The sequence below is a fragment of the Balaenoptera physalus genome (genome assembly GCF_965194825.1).
Source record: "Balaenoptera physalus genome assembly, chromosome: 3".
NCBI lineage: Eukaryota > Metazoa > Chordata > Mammalia > Artiodactyla > Balaenopteridae > Balaenoptera > Balaenoptera physalus.
The window spans coordinates 50,193,195-50,213,464 of record NC_138890.1 but is presented as its reverse complement, the minus strand read 5'-3'; the positions used below and the strand labels follow the sequence as shown (position 1 = coordinate 50,213,464).

General features: G+C 51.7%; 1 protein-coding gene and 1 long non-coding RNA gene across 9 annotated transcripts in view; one reads left to right on the top strand and one right to left on the bottom strand.

Annotated features, from left to right (window-relative positions):
- Positions 1–20,270, bottom strand: part of TNIP1 (TNFAIP3 interacting protein 1) — a 51,907-nt gene that overhangs the window by 25,471 nt on the left and 6,166 nt on the right. For 4 of the 8 annotated variants that reach the window (XM_082455627.1, XM_082455628.1, XM_082455626.1 and 1 more), the window contains exons 2-5: positions 5,254–5,425; positions 3,935–4,069; positions 2,128–2,213; positions 288–368 (exon numbers count right to left, since the gene is read on the bottom strand). In XM_082455627.1, the coding sequence (XP_082311753.1) occupies positions 288–368; positions 2,128–2,213; positions 3,935–4,069; positions 5,254–5,389 (438 nt within the window). In that variant the 5' untranslated portion in view covers positions 5,390–5,425. The remainder of the gene's footprint in view (positions 1–287; positions 369–2,127; positions 2,214–3,934; positions 4,070–5,253; positions 5,426–20,270) is intronic. The other 4 variants (XM_082455633.1, XM_082455632.1, XM_082455630.1 and 1 more) reach the window with 2 other exon arrangements.
- Positions 5,435–20,253, top strand: LOC309657761. Its single transcript, XR_014261882.1, has 3 exons — positions 5,435–9,418; positions 16,452–16,549; positions 16,859–20,253. It is a non-coding gene; the product is annotated as an uncharacterized lncRNA (long non-coding RNA).

Genomic DNA, 20,270 nt, shown 5'->3' with positions numbered 1-20,270 from the left:
GTCAGAGCCTGCGGAGGTGCCCGGCGCTTGGCGGAGGCCAGCGGGGCTGGCGATGTGCCTGGGCTTTCACAATGGTCGGGTGCTTGTGTGGCTCACAGGGAAGTCACCAGCCACGGATTTGCATATGTGAGCGAGAAGCACCCCCTGGTGCTGGCCCCTTAAGCGTATCCCTAGTGACTCCGGGGTGCCCAGGAGATATAAGCGGGTCCCGTGCCTCTCACGCGGGGCCAGGTGACTGAAACAGAGAGGAGACGGGGGACATGCCCAGGGACCTGCCGTCCACTCACCATGGTATTTCTGGTGTGGCCGCTGCTCTCTGGTGAAGAATGCCCCTCGGCAGGGACCACCTCAAATTCAGAGGAGGTGCTCTGTGCAGAAAAAGGGGGTCAGGGGCTGCCTGAGAGAAAAACACCTCGCCCCTCCTCTGGGGCCCCATGGCTGAGAGTACAGTGGGGTCAGAGAATGGAAGGAGGAAACCCCTTCTCACGTCCAAGTCCTCTGGGCAGGAGGGGAGCCGGCCCAGGGTGAGCTCACGGACCACGAAGCAGGAATGAATCCCAGCAAGTCAGTCCGCAACCCACTGTGTGACTCAAGGTCACATCCCTCTGTGGCCAGTTTCCTCATCTGTAAAACAGGGATACTGGACTAGCTGACTTTAAACCGCTGGCACTTTAGGATCGTATCTTTCTTAATGGCTTTACACTTTTAAAATGTTTTCATGAACTCCATTTTTTCTCAAAGCAACCCATGGAGTGGTCAGAAGGTTATATCCCCATTGGGCAGATGAGGAAACTGAAGGCATATCATTAATAAATGCAAAAGTAGGACTGCATTCCAAGGACTGCAAATCCAACATTCCTGCTATGGCACCAGAGCTGTCTCCTGGGCCTAGGTGTCTCTGACTAGTCACCTGGAGAACACAGACAACAGTTAGTGTGGCCACAACCATGGTGGTCCTGTGCCTGCCTTGCCAACCCAGCCCCTGAGATCCCAGGGGAGTGGACTGATATGGGATAAGTCCCAACAAGACAAACACAAATTTGGAGAGACTTTTTCAGGACACACTCAAATCCAGGGAGGCCAAGGACTCCAGTCTCCCCCACATCTCCCAGCCACTCCAAGTAGAAGGTACTCGTTGTGCCACCAGAGGATGGGCCAATCGTCCCTCTGGACCAGCAACTGGCTCTGGGATTGCTGTTAAACCTGGTCGAACAAAGGCTAATTCAGCCTTCCTTCATCCCAGGAAAGGGCAGGGATGGGAGGACCTCCGGGCTCAGGTTCTGCTGAGCCCCATGGCCACCAAGGGCCCAGCTGTGGATCTCGGCGCCACCCTAGAAAGTTTCCCTTTCACCTCTACATTTCCTCAGCTGTCTGCATGACCTCACAAAATGTTCTTCTCTCTCTGGATCTGATCTGTGGGATGCAGACTCTAACTGATACGACTGGGACTTCCCTGGTGGTCCAGTGGTTGAGAATCCGCCTTCCAATGCAGGGGACGCGGGTTCAATCCCTGGTTGGTGAACTAAGATCCCACATGACGCAGGGCAACTAAGCCCCCGTGCGCACGCGTGTGCCACCTACAGAGCCCACGCGTCACAGCTAGAGAGAAGCCCGCGCACCCCAACAAAAGATTTGCCCACGGGCTGCAACTAAGACCGGATGCAGCCAAAAATAAATAAATAAATAAATATTTTTAAAAATTTAAAAATAAAAATAAATGATACGACCACCTGGGTCCCTTACAGTCCTAGGATACCAAGCAAAACTTCTCAAGGCAAATCTGCAGAAGACAGTTTCTGAGCCCCTGTTGAGAAGGTGAGTTCCCTGTCACATCTGCCTACTTTCTGAGCACTGTGCAGCTGATACACGCTTAACATTATGCAACCTAGCAAATGGGAGGAACTCCTTGTACATATCACGGTCTTCCTGGTAAGATTTAACTCCGACCTTCATTTGAAAATGGATAAACTGAGGCCCCAGAGAGATTGAGATCAACTTGCCAACTTGCCAACATCACCCAGCAAGTCAGAACCCAGGTTTCCTGACCCCAAACCTCTCTCTTGCTGTTCTGCCAATGGGACCTTGAAATCCAGGCAACTTTCAGCCATGACTCCAAATGCAACTTACACTTGCTGGAGGTTTGGGGACTGGCTCTGGCTTGTCACTGGGGTGTGCAGGGTCAGCGGGGGTTGCTGGGACATCTGCATCCTTTCCTGGAGAATTGAGAAAACATGGGTGAGCAGCAGGGAAAGGGGAAAAGCCCAGATGCTGCCCCCTTAAGGACAGCCTTGGCCAGGAAAGTTCTCAGACAGAGTTCCCTACACGAGTCTGGGAAAATGGGAGGTGGTCCCAGCAGGGCAAAGTAGCCTGGGAGAACGACTGGCTCTGGAATGACGGAGTAGAACCTGGGCAGAGAGACCATCTTCCCTGGATTTGCTGGGAAAATCCCAAGGTGGCCACTGCCCCTTGCTACCCTGGACCTGCCTCAATGATGACAAGGATGACAATTTACAATTAACAAAGTGTTTTTATATTTATTATCTCAGCCAATTCTCAAGACAGCTCTGTGTCCCCATTTTAAAGGTAAGAAAACTGAGGCATGGAAAGGTCACCAACTGGCCCACGGTCACACAGCTGGCAACTGCAGAACCAGGACTCAAACTTAGCTCTCCTTCCCCGAATTCCTGGGGCTCTGGCCACAGGGGGCCCCTTGAGGGGAGTTGCACGGCTCCCTCTGGGGATGGGCCCGGCACCCATCCAGGACTCAGAAAACGCTACTGAATGGACAAGTGGAAGCTGGAAACATCCATTGCCTGCAGCACAGTGGACTCTGCGAGCATCACTTTCCTCCATGTGTCCATTCAGCAAATGTAGCCAGCAGCCAAATAGAAGGCTGGCATGCTGGCCTGGGCTGAGACTGTAAGGTGGGGTTGCAGCAGGAGGCATCAGAGCCCCATGTGGGGCGGAACTTTTTCCTCCCTAGTCCCAGACTTTGTCCTGGACTTGGAGACATGCCAGAGGAATGCACGGTGATCACACACAGGACTTTAACCCTAAGTCATAGTCAACGCTTTCCTTTAATAGGTAGCATATGGACCTGACATCTGAAAGACACTGCAGCAGGCTGATAGGCAAGTCTAGTCCTTCCACAGGCCTCAGCTTCCTCACCTGTAAAATGGAAGGAGGGGGGCCAGACCAGAGAGCTTCTGACTCAGATGCCAACTCTAGTGACCCGAAGTGGCTGCCTGGAGCACGATGCCTGGCACATAGTAGCTGCTCATTAAATATTTGCTGAATAAGTTACGCTGATAAAGATCCTGAGTCCACATCCTGGGTGCAGTGGATTGCTGTGATCCATTTCTAATGTCTGCCAGGGCCTCAGGACTCCTGAGTCACCAGCTATTTTTGGACAAGGTTATTCTCAAGTCCTTTCCAAATCTGACCTTCTGAGGATTCTATAGCCAGAACATGACTGGGAGAATGGCCTGCGGCCTAAGGATAAATGAAGGAGAGGTGGATTTCTGATTAAGAAGGGAGTCCAGGGCTTCCCTGGTGGTGCAGTGGTTGAGAATCTGCCTGCCACTTCGGGGGACGTGGGTTCGAGCCCTGGTCCGGGAATATCCCACATGCCGCGGAGCAACTGGAGCCTGTGCTCCGCAACAAGAGAGGCCGCGGTAGTGAGAGGCCCGCGCACCGCGATGAAGAGTGGCCCCCGCTTGCCACAACTAGAGAAAGCCCTCGCACAGAAACGAAGACCCAACACAGCCATAAATAAATAAATAAATAAATAAATAAATAAATAAATAAATAAATAAATAAATAAATAAATAAATAAATAAATAAATTTAAAAAAAAAAGAAGGGAGTCCACGGTTAAGGGATTAGAGAGTAAGGAGTACGGGCAAGGCAGAGGACCGCCTGGGCTCCTCTTGTACCTGTGAGCTCAGCCAGGTGGTCGAAGGAGGTCAAAGAGGGAGACGGCGGTGGGAGCAGCTCACTGTCCTTGACCAGCTCCTCTGCCTTCTGCCGCAGCCTGGACGCTTCCATCTGAGACTCTTCCAAAAGCTCCCCTGGGGAGACAATGGGGGAAGGAGGAACAAAAGGAATTACTCAGTTCAGTGTGCTCGTTCTCCCATCCCAAGCCTCTAAGCCTGCTTCTACCTGGGTTCTGGAGCTGCAGGCCCTGGGTTTCACTCCCTGCATCACCTTGTGGGCTGAGTGGGACACACGTCGTTCTAGCCCACAACCAGAAACAGGCCTGATAAGGAAGAGCCCTGCAACCAGGGGAAAAGGAGCAGAGGGGAATCTAGAACAAACTCCTGGTCCCCGGCACCCTCTTCCTGCCCCACTCCCATCGCACCTGGCTGGGGACTCCACAAAGCCAGGGGCTCTTTTAGGCCCACCATCATGGTCCCGGGGGGCTACCCACAGCCTACGGCCCGCAGTCAGGGACTGCCTGAAGGGAGGAGACCCTCCATAACATCAGCCACCCCTCTGGGCCTCGTTTGCCTTCTTTTGTAAGTGGAGACAGGGAAACTCCATCCCTCCTCCCCCAATCTGCCATTCCAAGGAGAGATCTGCCAAGCAAGGAGAAAGCATTTGGAAAATCGGGAGCTGTGCTCACCCCCAAAGCCTAGGCCCGGAGAATGTTGCAGCAAGGCAAAGGAAGAGTTTTAGGAGTTTGGAGGAAAGAGAGTCCCCTCTGGATGGGGAAATCAATGAAAGCCTCTCATGGAGGAAAAGATGGCATCTAAGCTGGGTACTGACAGATGGGGACCAGTCAGTCATGTGGAGGTAAGCAGGCTTGTTCTGAGCAGTGGCGACATGCTGAGGAAAAGCCAGGAACAGAGAAACCAAGGGGCCTCCTCCCGCCTTGCTTCAAGCCAAGCTCAGCTCCCTGCTCTAACACTTGGAGACCGTACCCTGGTTGCCCTGGTGATGCCAGCTCTCCCCATTTCTGGTCCTTCTGGAAGATGGGCCATTCTGTTTCCCTGTCTGCTAACTGGGCCTGCCAGCTCCCTCTCCGCCACCCCAGGCCTCCTCCTCAGTCCCTCAAGGTATTCTGAGTCTTGTCATCATGGTTCTGGGGTGCTAGGGATACAGGGCTGGGAATACTGCCACCGTGCTACAGAAGTACACAAAGACACAGCTGTGGGGCAGGAGGGAGAGGGATGACTTGGGCAGAAGCATATGCCAGCTGGCACTGCAGGCTGCAGGGAGGAGGCTTGCAGGCAGAGTGCAGGGTCTGCTTTACCTAACATCTTTATCCCTTGCATTTTTTCCTTCAGTCTGGAATTCTCCTCCACTAGGCGCTCAAAAGCTGCGGACGCCTCGCCCAGAGGTACGCCGCCCCCAGGGTCGTAGATCCGGTATGGTCCTCTCCCTTCCATGATGGTGGCTCAGCCCCTGCCGTGGTGCCCGCCTGGCTGTAAGGACAACAGCAGTATGTCAGGGGGCTGGCCAAGCCACTGAGGCGTCCTAGTCAATCAGTGCCCCAGAAGGCAGTCACCATAACCCAGAAGAGAACACAGCACTTCAGACTGGCTGGCCACAGTACAGCAGAGCAGAACAGTCACCTCCTTTGATCTGGAAACTTTGCCCCTATTAATGCAACCTAAGAACGGCATCAGTTTCTTTTAGCAGCCTCACTGTACCACCGGTTCATCTGGAACAGCAGTCAACTGTGAGGTGCAATGTGGAGTACAAGAAAGAGCACTGGGCCTTGGAGTCAAAACACTTGAGCTCATGTCCTGTTGACAGGGTCCAGAAGAAGAGGACCCTGCATCACTGCATCCACAGCGTCCAGCATGGTGTTAGCTATGACAGGAATGCCCAATAAACACTTATCAAATGAATAAATAGTCTAGCTATTAACTCACTGTGGGATTGTGGGCAGTCCCCTCCCCTCCCGGAGGAGGGGAAATGAAAGTCTTACACTAAATCAGTGATCTTTAAAATGAAATGCTTGTGCCCAAAGGGATAAGCAAGTCAATCCAATCCGAAGTTCCATTTATATGTGCACTATCTTTTTTAAAAGAAAGAACAAGAAGAAAACCCCCTGACTAATATTTACTACACGAATTGACACTGTCAACCTCCTCCTTCCAGTTCTAATGAACAGATGGATTTTCCATCAAAGCACCATCTACTTGTGCAGCAAGTGCTCTGTTCAATTTCACCGGCTTTATTTCATTTGAAACCACTGGGCAAAGTGATTTCAGAATCCGAGTTCTGTGACTTAGCAGAGAAACTTCTTTCTTGCATTCATTCATTCCACAATTATTTATTGAGCATCTATTCTGTGCTGGGTGCTAGTCTAGGTGCTAGGTAATTATCAGCAAACAGAACAGACAAAAATCCTTCTTGGAGCTTACATTCTAGTAATGGAGGTAGATAAATAGATACATAGTGAGAGAGATGAACATAGTATTAGGGGTGAAAAAAACATCTATGGACAAAAATTAAGCAGGAAGTTTGAGGCAGGGACTTTATAGAAGGAGGTGAGGGAACTAGCCATGCAGATATCTGGGGGAATAATATTTCAGGCAGAGAGAATAGTAAGTGCAAAGGCCCTGAGGCTGAAAAACTGATTCAGCCTCCAGCCCTACAAAGAGCTTACTAACCACGAAAGAGCTCCAAAGGCCTCCACCGGGGACTTCAGAAGGACTTGAGGCCCCGAAACCTCCCTCCCTAGATCACCACCCCCAGGGCCAAAACGATTTCAGTCACGAGTCCTCAAAGGCCCTTTGAGCACCCACAAGTGCTCACTGCAAGAAAAGAGTAAAAAGGGACTAATAATAACAGCCACCATTCATTAACCTACTTGCCAGGCACTGCATTAAGCCCTTCAGATGCATTATCTCAAACTGCACAACAACCCTAAAATACATAGTAAGTTATCCTCACTTTATAATGGAGGCTTGGTGAGGTTAAGTAAAGTAACTCAGCCAGGATTACAACGCCAGCAAGTAAGGGCCAAGATGAAAATCCAGTTCCACCTAAGAAAGCCGAGCTAATCACCTGCTATCCTCACACAGCTGCCAACACTCAGGCCAGACTGGCAAAATGCAAGTTCAGGCCTGTTTGTAGGGTAACATGGGGCTATAAATCGGGTACCCTCTGGGCTGTTTCCCCTGCCTTGCAGCACAAGAGATAAACAAGGATTTTGCCCAGAGGGTCCACATTACCATGCGATGCCATGAGCCGGGAGGAAAAACAAAGTTCTGGCGAGTGGGACCTTTCCGCCAAAGACTAACGAAAAAGAGAATCACACACTTGAGAGGCACCCACGCCCTGCTGAGCCCCACAGAGGCAAAGGACAGCTGCCCACACACCCAACACAAAAGTCACCAGTCAGCTAGGGGGGACTTATTTTTAACTTGAAAGGTCAATGTTACACAGCAGAGCAATAAAGCTTTGAAGTGGTCACTGAATTAAAAGACAGTGTGGGTAAGGCACTTGGCACAATGACTGGCATATAGCAAGGAGCTTGAAACGTTGGTAGACGTTGGGGGCGTCCTTCCTCTATGCTCCCCTTTCTCCTGTGTGCCTCTCCAGCAAGCCCTTATGACCAGTATGGAATATATACGACTGGGGTAAGCCTATGTGCATCTGACTGAGAACCTCCTGGGGGCAGGAGCATGCTCTCCTCATCTCTGTTGCCAGCACAGGCCTGGCACTTGGGAGGTGAGCCGTGATTAAGAGCTGAATGGAGTTCACAAATGGGGAGACCAAGAGCCGGAAGGGCCGTAGCCACCTTTGGTGATAAGTGACAGCAGGTGTCTGGGTTCCTGCTCACCACTCCACACTCACCCTACATGGAACTCACAGCTGACATTATGTGATGATTTGGGAATGTTTTTACTCCACATCTGGCTTGCCCAATAGATTAGAAGCTCCGTCAGAGCAGGGGCCAAGATCACCTGGCCTACCAGGGTATCTTCAGAGTAGTCCAGAATAGAGCCCCAATAAATCTCTAATCAGAACAGAGAGACAGAAAGAGCCAGAGGACCCCTTGACCCTACGCCTGTCTCCTGACAGGCCATGTGCAAACATCCTGACAGCCTAACCGTGATCCACGGACCAGAGGCACCTGGACAGCCATATACTTCTAGAATGGAGGCTGGCACAGCCAAAATCTCTCAGAGATGCCCAGATGTAAGGCCAAGCGACAGAGCAGGATGCAGGATACAGGAACTGAAACCCCGCCTCCACATCCTCCAAACCACGCATGCTCTCCCTCAGCACTGGGGAGCCAACAGGGAAGCGGACTCACGGGAAGCAGCGGAGGGGCAGGCAGGGCTATTCTCCTGACTCCAGCCTGGGCAGCTTGGGGGCAGGGGGAGAAACAGGCTACAGGCAGAGGGAGCCCAGACCAAACAGTCTACTGTGAGAAAGTCCTCTCTGGAGATCAGAGGAGCTGCCCAAGGGAGGGTCTGGACTTCTGGAGAAAAGAAACACAAAGAGAGGAATGGGGAATTTCCACGTTCTGCTGACCTCATGCCCAGATGGTCAGCGGCAGTTCCAGGATGACCGCCGGGCAGATGGGAACTCTCCTCCTGGTCTGTGTGGTTTTTAGGCCTTTCCTGGAGAGGGGACTCATTCCCAGGATGACAGAGCTGGACAGGAATATCCAAGGGCAACAAGGCCAAGCCCGTTACCAGGCGCCCCAGAGCTCTCGGAATGCGAGGCTGCATCACTGTCCTGCCTCCCCGGCTGACAGCACATTTCCCCTCCGTCACAGACCGCAGGAGTGGGTGTGGACAGGGGAAGGAGGCGCTGACCACCCACACGCCTTGCATGGGGTAGTACGGGAGCTCAGCGCCTAGGCGTCCCGGGGCATGAGCTCATCTGACCCTCCCTCATGGTGTGAGGGCAGCAGTCAGGCCCCAGAGCAGGAAGACCAAGGTCACACAAAACGTCAGGATGGAGCTGGAAGGTGCCTGCTCTCTCTCCAGTCTGCCACTGCCCCCACCCTCCATTTCTGCTCCTGTGCTGCAATCCCACTGCAAAGCAGAGGCCCCATCCACATTCTTGCCAAGTCTGGCCTAGACTCCATACCCACCTGGGCCTGGTTCCTTTAAATTTAAAGCTACAGATCAGGTGACCCACCAGCAGTGGACACCAACCTGCCTTCCAAAAACAGAAACCGTCGGTGGGGAAGAGGCAGCCAGCTCAGACCTTCTTCCAAGACAAGATCTTGGCTCAGGGCAGGGGGGTGGGATCCCACAGCCCACCCTGAGAGGCCTGGGGGTGCCCACTGGAACCAGAAAGTCCCAATTTAGGGGCAAAAAAGGGCCCAGAGAGATGGCAGGTCAGGCAATGACCACAGAGTGAAAAGACGGAGGTGATCCTGTTGAAACCGAAGGAGCCACCAGCCCAAGAGAGGAGGAGGAGGAGCCAGCATGACAGGACGATAGGTGAGCAGCTAAGGGGATCGGGGGGTGGGAACGTGGGCCCAAATCGCAACCTCCACCCAAGAGGACGATGACGGTTGAAAAAGGCTAGATTCAGAATTAAATTTACATTCCAGCTTCTGCACTGAAATGCTTCAGCCCATCAGAAGCTGCCTTGTGATCAGCCATGTGCTGGTGCCAGAAGTAGGGGCTCCTAGGTATGAATGAATGATATGAATTTGCATAGCCAGTAACATTAGCAAAATACCTAGAGTTTCCCAAGCACTGTTTTTCTGTCACAACAGCTTTGGAAAGAAGGCATGGCTGATGTCTGTTCGACAGATGAGGAAACTGAGGACCACTTGGGAACTTAGTCTGATCTAATGCCACTGGGCACTGGCTGCATCCTGAGGTCAGCTAGACCCTGCAGCTCTGGGGGAAGTGAAGTTCTCCCTGGACCAAAGGAAAACTCCTGAGTAGATCTCTGGTACTGGGAGTTGGGAGGTCACGGTGGCCAGCAGCCTCCTCCCCAGGCAAAGGCAGGGGCTGGCAGGGATGCTGGTGGGTGGGGGTGACAGCGTGGTGAAGGGAAGGGGTCTTCAGGAGGAAGGCACAGGACAGGAAATCAGAGGTCCTGATGTCTACTCTGTTGCCTGCTCGGATGGCCATGGGCAAGCTGTCCACTCTCTGTACCTCAGTTCCCTCATAGGCACAGGGAGGAGCCTGGACCAGAGAGAAACTGGGTGATGACTTAAAACTGGCCTAAGGATCCATGGAGACCCAAGCCTTGGCTTGGGAGCCAGCCACAAGGCAAGGAAAGAGAGGGGACCCAGCACACTGGAGATAAAACAGCCTTGGAGTCAGGAAGAAAGGGCCCCAGTAGGGCGGGATCTGGGGGTAAGCAGGTGAGGCACGCAGGGTGCAAAACAGAAGGGGGCGCCCAAGTGCACGCAAGCAACCCTGAGCGGGAGCCCTCCTTACACGCTGCACCTGGGGCCTCACCTGCGCCTGCCTCCCCCTGGTCGAGCTCTGCCCACCCCTGCAGGCTGTGTGATACTGGACCAGCCCCTCACCTTTGCTGAGCCTCAGCTGCCTCATCTGCAAAATAGGAATAATAACAGAATCCACTGCACGTCAGATTAAGGAAGTTAAATGAAATAATATATGTATAATTGGAAGGGAGTTCTCACTTTCTACTTCCCAATTGCTTATTTAACAAAGAAATGTATTCAATTCATAATAAAATTTCCTAAACAATAATAATAATAGTACCTCACTAAGTACCTGGCACTCAGTAGGTTCTTACTAAAAGGTTGAAGCAGCCCCATAACTGTGCCCAGCTGATTGGTTGTGGCATCCACTTAATTTCTGTGAACTGCAAATAATCGTTAAGCAGGGACACTGGGACAACACCATAGCTGGTGAAGCTGAAGCTACAAGAAGCCCATCGACCAAGGCCATGCTCATGAAAGATTAGGAATCATCTGAGTCTCATTTTCCTCAATTGCAAATGGGAATATCTTGCAAGTCCCGCAAGGGCTAACGGGAAGTGAGGCACCATGAAAGCACCTCGCAAACTAAAGCAAAAATCTGTCCACATCTGCACTTCGTGATGACCACCAGTCCTCCTCACCCATTTCACAATCAGGGAAACTGGGGCTCCAGGTCCAACCATCAAAGAGCAGGCGGTGCCCTCTTGATGACTGTCAGCAAAGAGACAGCACCTACTTTAGATGGTTTGTACCCAGGGAGCCCGCCCTAGCATCCTCACCAGTGAGGAGCCAAAGATTTAATCAGTCTTTCCAACCAATTCAGTAATAAAGAGGCTGCAGGCATGGGGCGTAATATGAGGAACAGGTGGGGCTCAGGAATCATAGGATCCAGTCAAGGTACACCAAGGCAGATATCGTCCATCACCCAGCCTCAGTGTTCTAAAAGGAGAGGTTAGCAACAATAGCAATAATACGACATAACGGGGAAGACTGGACAAACTTTAAGGCCCCTTCTAGTTCTAACATTCCAGAACTTGCAATTTATTGTCATCCCTTTCTAAAACCTTCTGGCCTTGAAAAGCCTGCTCTCCCCAGCTCCAACCCCTCCCAATGCCCAAGCAGATTTCCCTGCCTCATCGATCCTCCTGCAGTGCTATCAGGGGTGCTGTCGCCTCCCCAAGAGCAGTGAGAAACCCCTGGATGATGTCTGCAGCCCTTCCCCAGGTCCTGCCCTCCTCTCTGGCCGGCACCCAGGCTCTCCAGCTCAGCCTGAGAACTGTGTCCTTCAAACACGGCACACGTCTCTGTGTCCTTCTTTCCCCCCTCCCCTCCACTGACTCACCCACAGAGGGAGCCCCACTGCCCCCACTTAGCCTCCAAGACCCAGGCTCTACACTATCAGCCTAGGGACAGTGGGGAGGACCAGGGCCATCAGCTGGCTGGAAACGCTGCATAAGTCGACCAAAGAGCATCTAACTAAAGCTGGGAGAGGTCCTGACAGTTGTGTGCTACCATATGCCAGGCACTAGGCTGGCATCATTACCAACATTATTACGTCATTTTCTTCTCACCACACAGAGATAAAAATTCTTATTCCTGTTTTCCAGCAAGGAAACCAATCCTCTCGGCTAGATAGCACAATCCCTATTTTTCAGATGAGGAAGCAGACTCAGAGAGGTTAAGTCCCTTGCCTAAGGACACACAGCCTTAGTTAGTTAGTGGCAGAACAAAGAATCCAGCCTTGATCTATCAGACTCCAACATCGGTGCCCTTTCCACTGGCCTGCACTGACTGAGAGGCACAGGGCTCTGTGCCTCATGGGGAGGACACCAGTCCTGCCTGTTGTCCCACTATCTGGAACATGCCCCAGGTTCTAGGTCCCTACCTCTATGTGTAGCTAACTTTGCATCAGGTACCAGTCTGCCCTTGATTGCCAGCAGTCAACAAGGCTTAGACTCTCAGGATGAAAGGAAGCTCAGGGGAAATTCGGTCCTGTGCTTATCTGGTCCCCAGGGGAGCCAGGGGACTCTGGTTGACCATCTTTAGTGACCCAGACCAACTTCCTCCTCAAGAAGCCTCCCCTGGGCAGCCAGCATTGGCTGTAGTTAGGCTATTCCCAGTTCTGCTTCCACTGACCCTTGCTCTGCTTCCTGGGGTCCCCTAGAATAAGGAACAAGATGACCCTCTTCTCCATCTCAGCCCTGAGGAGATTTGGAACCTGCAGCATTCTCTCAAAGCAGATTAGCCCTTGTTCCCTGCATCGCCCTTTGTAGGGACTGGCTTCCAGACCCCTCCCCATCCACCCCTTCAACGCTCCACCCCCACCCTATCTGCAGCTGGCTTTGAAACTGGACACAACACTCCAGGTGTGGTTTGCCTGACCAAAGAGAGGAAGTTTCACCGCCTTGTGGACATTTGCTTTTCTTATAGCTGGCTGCCCACACTAAAGAATGTCCTTTCTCAATGACATCAACAATCACGCTTGTATGCCTGATTGGCTGAGAAGAAAGTTCTCTTGTAGAAAAGTATACTTGAGGAGGTTTCAACTATCTAAAGAGTCAGAGGTAACTGATTGGGGTAATCGCCTATTTAAGTAAGCCAGGAATCTCTGTGTCACTGTACACAGAGACTGGACAAAGATGTGCACTGCCACACACTTTGTAACAGCAAAAATGTCCTGAATGTTCATCAAGTGGGGACTAGTTTAATAAACTATGGTGCATTCATTCAATGGACTACTATACAGCCATCAAAAAGAATGGCGCAGACTGCTTTGCAATGACAGAAAGGTGCCCATAAAATATTGTTATGGGGACTTCCCTGGTGGCACAGTGGTTAAGAATCTGCCTGCCAATGCAGGGGACACGGGTTCGAGCCCTGGTTCGGGAAGAGCCCACATGCCGCGGAGCAACTGAGCCCGTGCGCCACAACTACTGAACCCCGTGCGCCTAGAGCCCATGCTCCGCGACAAGAGAAGCCACTGCAATGAGAAGCCCGCACACCACAGTGAAGAGTAGCTCCCGCTCGCCACAACCAGAGAAAGCCCATGCGCAGCAACAAAGACCCAAAGCAGCCAAAAATAAATAAATAAATAAATAAATTTATATTAAAAAAAAAATTGTTAAGGAAAAAACCAAAGTATAGATTTGTATGTATAATAGGATACTATTTTTTAAACAACACACAACTACGTGTGTATATATGTGTGTGTGTGTGTGTGTGTGTGTGTGTATATATACGTATATGTATGAAATCTTAAATATGCATAGAAAAAGGTCTGGAAAGAGCCACACCAAACTGCTGCTCATAGACACATCTAGAGAAGGACTTGGGCTAGGGGACTGGAATCAAAAGAAACTTTTCTTTTACCTACAGTTTTTTAACTCTTTACAACGGAATCTAGTCCTGTTCTATTTTTAAAATTAATTTTAAAATACAGGCAGGAGAGAAGGAGAAAAGAACACAACTTTCATTTTTTACGTTATACCTTTAGTATTGCTTGAGTTTTTGGAGTGTTTTCTCTAATGAATACATGTTATTTTGTAACACTTTTAAAGGGAGAGTTTAATTTTGTGTTTGTTTGTTTTTAATTTAAGTGGCTTGACAGGGCCAGAACAATAGGAAAGGGCTATTGTTCTGGCACCAAATGAGGCTGGAGGGCTGCAGGCAGGGATGGGAGCCTCCTTATTATGAATCTGCTTCACGTGGACAGACAGGCTATAGAGACAGAATCATAAATAAGGAGGAAAAGTCCAGGGACAAGTTTTCTCATCAAGGACTTCGGTAGATGGAGACTTGGCAACTGTAAAGGAGAGTTTCAACCTGGAACCTGCCAGAAAGGATCTGGCTTCAGGAAGGTCAGGGCTGGGCTTGAGGTGACAAAGGCGGGAAGAAAAGCACCAGACTTTGGTGCTGGAAACAAGGGCGAAGCTTCCCGCCCATTGCCTGTGGGCCCTCACATGGGGCCTTATACCTGTTTTGCTGGAGGGGAAGCCGAGTCAAGACAGGTGCAGAGCTGGGCTCAAGGTGGCACGGTTCCCAAGGGACAAAGGAGAACAGCCCCACCTGATCATCAGTCCCCAGCTTGTACTCCCCACTGCCAACAGCCCCCTAAGAAGGGCTGAGAAGGCAGCGCAAGCAACCCCAGCCCGCTTTCTTTCGCCTCCTCACAGCTCCTGGGATCCACAGGTGCAAATACTCCGCGCCTAGAAGCCCGGCTTCCCTCCCAGCAGCTGTGACTCTCTTCACCTAGGAGGAGCACATCCACTAGCAGCCACAGGGACAAAGGGCACTAGGCCCAACCTTGGGACAAAAGGGAAGGGAGACTCGACTGTCCTCCTGTCTACCTGACCCCAAAATGCCCAAAGCTGGTTTATCCAACAAAGGCTTTCTCCAGCCCCGTAACTCCCTCCTCCAAGGGGGAAGACGACAACTTCTGAGAATTCCCCTCGTACCAAATATGGTGAAAAGAGGGTTTAATGGGTTCAACTCCTGGTTCTGCTCCCTCACCAAGTGAGCCTGAGCAGTCCTCACTTTCCTGGTTTCTTCTCCCTGTGGAAATGCTGTGAGGACCCACTGGGAGCCAGAGAACACTCTGTAGACTATCCCAACAGGAGCCACAGTGGTTAGGAAGAGAGCTTCTGGGGGCAAGACCGCCCAGATAAAAGCCGGAGATGTCCTATTTTAATAGCAAAGGCTGGAAACAACCTAATGAAGAAGAAAATGAATAAAGATATTGAAGCCATTTCACACCAGGGAATGCTAATACTATACAGCTGTGCAAAACAAATAGGCCAGAGCTAGAGACACAAACAGGGATGAATCTCACAGATATAACACTAAGCGAAACAAGCAAGTTGCAGAAGAACACAGGCAGTATGATGGCATCTAAATAACATTTGAAAACAAACAAAATAATACTAAATATTGAATACATATGTATACGTTTATAATAATAAAACTAGAGAAATACAAGAGAATAAGCTCTAAATTCAGAACACGTGTTTGCTTCTGGAGGGGTGGGGAAGGAGATGATCGGGGAGAAATTTCACACGAACAGAAAATACGTTCCTTCTTAAGCTGGATGGGTGGATGCCCAAGTGTCTGCATGTTACCCTCTGTGTCTGAAAGATTCCTTCATGTTTTCTAGAAGTCAGGGCTGCCGTCCTCAGACCCCCATTCCTCTTCCCAGAGGTTGGGGGTGGGGGGTGGCAGCACCTCAGAGGCAGCAGTGGGGGTGTGGCAGGAACTGGGGTCCCTCAGACCACTGAGATGAAGCTGGCCGTGAGGAAGGCACAGGACCAGGGTGTGCTGGCCAGCTGAGAGCGTGAGAGCGGTACAGGCGTCCTCCACTGCGGGTGGAGACCAAACCAAGGGCCCCTGACTCATGGGACACCCCCACGCCTGCCCTAAAAGCACCAGCTCTGGTCTCTGAGTAGATGACTCCCTGGTGACACGACACCCCAGCCCCCAGCCCCCTCCCCCCCGACACACACACACACTCACACATCTGCCTGGGCCACCGGGTCTCTCCACCCCACAGGTGCTCAAGGACACAGGCAACAGCCTCGGGGTGGGCTCCTTGGGGAGAGGAGAGCTCAGCCCCGCCCGGGGACAGCCCCCAGACAAAGAGCCAGCCGCCCCTCAGCCCAGAGCTCCTCAGCCCAGTCATCCGTTCCTATCGGAAGAGCGACTGTCCGGGGCCGGTCACGGGGAAAAACATCAAGGACTTCCTCCTGCAAGCGGCCAGGCCAGGCCATGGCGGCCGCCCAGGTCTGTCTCTGCGGCCCAGGGAGCCTTGCTTCCCACAGGACGAGGGGCGCTTCTCCCTGCTTCCCTGTGCCTTCCTTCTGGGCACTCTCCAGGGGGCTCCAGACACTCTCCAAAGAGGAACAGGAAGAGGAGGGGCAGGCGGGGGTGGGGGGCAGCAGCAAGAAGCCGGGCGGGTGGGCACAGAAAGGCCTGGCAACTACTGGAGCCAGGGAGGGCGGCCCAGTCACTGGGCTACAGTTTTCTGGAAGAGAACGCCCTAAGACGCCTGCCACTGCAATCCCTTCATTTTGCAGCTGGGACACCAAAGCCAGCCAAGGGAGGAGGACCTGCTCAAGGCTGCGGGGACAGCGGTGACACAGAGGGGAAGCAAACCCAGTCTTCTGGTGGCCAGGTGCGTGCTCTTTTCACCACACCTCCTACTGCCCTCCCTCTCTCTCGTCCCGCTTCCCTCCCTCCAAGTGGTCAGGTGAGCAGTGAGGGAAAAAAGAGGGATGAGAGAGGAGGTGGGCCCACAACGGGGAGCCACCTGTAACAACACTGGAAGGGGCCGCCTACAAGGCAGTTCACTCCTGACCTGCACTGGGGCTGGTCAAGCGGAGGCTGGCTGATCACCTGCTGGGGTGCTGGGTGCTGTTGAGGAAATTCGGGCCAGATGTCCTCTGCGGCCCTCCCACATGTCTACTGCCACTATTCCAAACAGGGATGGAAAGACGTCTGAGACAAAACAAAGGATGACCCATCCAGGGAGGACACAGCATGGTCCAGAGGTGGCAGAGGATTCAAGGCAAGTTATCCCGAAGCATGCAAAATCAGACCATCTGCATCATCTCCCACTGAAATCCCTTCAACAGCCTCCTGATCAGCATCATTAATAAGATTTAACGATGTTCGGCAGCCAGCAGTGATGGATCACTTACCCCACGCCAGCCCTGTGCTGAGCGCTTGACACACACTGTCTCATTAATTCACACCACCCTGGAAGTAGCACTTATGTCACGTAATCCTATAGAAGAGGAAGCAGACGCAGCACCCTCCCAGGTGTGCTGAACCCTAAATCAGGCACACTACACCACAGGTTCTCAGAGAGCAGCTGGGCCGGCAGCGTCAGCACCGCTGCCACCAGCTGGATCAGACACGCTTGGGGGCGCGGCCCTGCAATCTGTTTAACAAGCCACCCAGGGGATTCTCATGCACGCTTGGGTTTGCCAATGCTCTGATCACTTCCCAGTGCTGCTGACGGGGGAAAAACTGACACTTCTCTGCCTGGTAGTCAAGACCATAGGGTTTTTCCTAGCCCAGCTGGTCAGCTCCCCCAGTGCAGCAGAGCCTTAGCCCAAATCCTCTTAGCCTAAGTTGCAGAAGGGGCCCAGGCCCCCCTCTGCACCTCAGCATCTTGCCTGGGCCCGGCCTTGAAGTCACCTCCTTCCAGAAGCCCCCTGACCATCTGGCACCCCCAAATTGCTCCACACCCCAGTCAGACTTACTACCGGGCACTTGCTGGCACACTATGCCTTCCAGCTAGCGCTCATGGCACATTTCTGCCCAGTCCACAACGAGTTCCTGGAGGGCAGAGCCAGTACCTTATTCACCTGAGTACCATGCCACTCCACACAACACCAGGCCAGAGGGCTGTCAGGAAGTGTTTGCTGACTATCAGAAGAAAAGACAAATGCCTTGGGAAGCAAGTTCTGGCTCTCACCCTGACTCTGCCACTACCTCTCTGGGACAGGAGCCTTCCCATCTCTAGGACTCAGTTTTCTCATCTGTGAAATGCACCATTATTCTAGTTGCTTCTATTCTACTCATCTGCTGAACAAACCCAGCAAAGCCTTACCCCAGACACTCTTTATCTAGTATCAGGAACGCACACGTGAAGACTAAAGAGGTCCCTGCTCTCTCCCTTCTATTCTAGGAAAAGAGGAAGACAACAAACAAGCAAGCAGTAAAAATTACTGTATGCCTGACACATACAGTATCTACACACGTACTTTCTCAATTGCAAATAAGCAAGATCATTTCAGGGCATGATGAATGTATTAAAAAATACATATAATAGTAATATGACAGAAAGTGAAAAAAGGGGTTACTTTGCATAGAAAGGTCAGGGAAGGCCCCTCTGAGGAGGTGACATTTGAGCTGAGACTTGACAGATAAGGAAGAACCAGCCATGAAAAGAGCTGGGGAGAGGTGTTTCAGGCAGAAGGAACAGTACATACAAAGGCCTCAGGCAAGAATAAACTTGGCCTGTCCAAGGGGAAAAAAAGCAGGTTGCTGTGGTTAAATCACAGTGAGTGCAAGAATAAAATATTACCCAGTAGTACCCAGAGAGGGGGGCAGACAACCGACCTCCTACAATTCTGAGGTGTTCAAATCAGGTCGGCCAACCCAACCCAGAACATCCGGGGCCCAAGGCACAGGCAGCACTGGGGGTTAGCGTATGAGTCAGACCCCACGGCTTCCTGGGGCCCCAAAGGCCCTGGGGTGGGAATAGGGGCAGGCAGCAACCCTCAGCATGAGTGCCATGCCATACCCACGGACACACATGGGTGGGAGAAAACAGGGTCACATAAGTATGTAGAACACAAGACACTCACGGCTGCAGCCTCCAGAAGGACATGATCAAGTGCTCCAGTGAAGTGCCAGGCCCTGATCACATTATCTTTCCAGGACACAGCCAGGATAGTGGAAAGGAGACAAGGCCCAGGGTTCAAGGCTTACTAGTCTTGGGCAAGTCTTAACCTTTTGGGGGTTCAGTTTCCTCACCTCAAAATTGAGGCTACTACTAGTGACTCTCTCTTAGGGTTGCTGAAAAGAGTAAATGAGATACTAAACATAAAGCACTGTGCCTGGCACACAGAAAGTGCTGATAAATGGAAGCTGTTATTATTACCATTATTGGTTTTTCACTGCCTCAGTTCTCTCTGCTGTAAAATAGTGATATTAATACATCATAGGATTGCTATGAGTTTGTGCTAATAAATACTCCAGCCTCCTAATGCAATATCCATTGTCAGGAATGAAAAAAAAATTGAGAGTCCTCTTTCCGAATCTTTCATCAGGTGCTGAATTCCCCTCTACCCTACCGCATTGTTTGGAAAATGAGTAAGAGCTGATTAAATTCTATTTTGACAATGCTGTGAAATAAAAATGATGCATTAGGAATCCACAGATTTCTCTGCACTGTCATTCTGCAAGGGGGTGGGGATAAACGTTGCTGATTCTTCTGCATCATCCACAAAAGTCCCCCCCTCCAACCAAAACACGAAGTCTCACTCAGTTGCACAAAATTCCCACCCACAAAATTCCCATACAATTAATGAATATATAATACAATCACTTTCATGTACACACAACTTCACACACTCTTGCAGACAAATGTTCTACAGCGGAAAACTCACGCATATGTAGAAACTCCACACCCCAAATCGCTCCCCAAAATTCACTACAGCTACCCTGCAAATGCACCCAAATGTTGTCTCCGACAGTGGGCAAAATATGTTCAACAGAAACAGTATAGCACAGAGTCTGGAGTCAAACGCCATAGTTCAAATCCTGACTTCGCAACTCTCTAACTGTATGACCCCAATCTCCAAGGGCCTCGGTTTCCTAACCGGTAAAATGTGGATAATAATAATCATACTCGTTTTGAGGATGGAAGTGACAATTAAACGAGTTTAATACATGTAAAGAGCTTAGTTCAGCACTTGGAAAGCGCCCAATAAGAGTTATTTTCCTCTTCAATACGTGTGCACACGGCTTCCAAAACTGGTCTCCCACACTATAAACAGACCCACGCCCGCACACACACCCTCCAACCCGCGGGTCCGCACACCCAGCACACAGCCCGCCTGCAGTACCCAGACACGCTTGCCCACTCAGTGCGCACGCGCGCCCACCACCCTCCGCGCAGGTCAGGGATTCCCCACTCGGCCGGACCCGGCCGCCCCTGGAGGTGCCCTGCGCCCGGGGACCTCGGGCGCCGGAGCCCAGGAGCCAAGAAGCCCAGGCCACCAGTCCGGGCCTGACCTCCCCCCAGCCACGCCCGGTGGACTACCGAGGCTGGGACCGGCCCAGCCCCAGACTCCCTTCCTTTCCATACCCGCTCTGCCCGG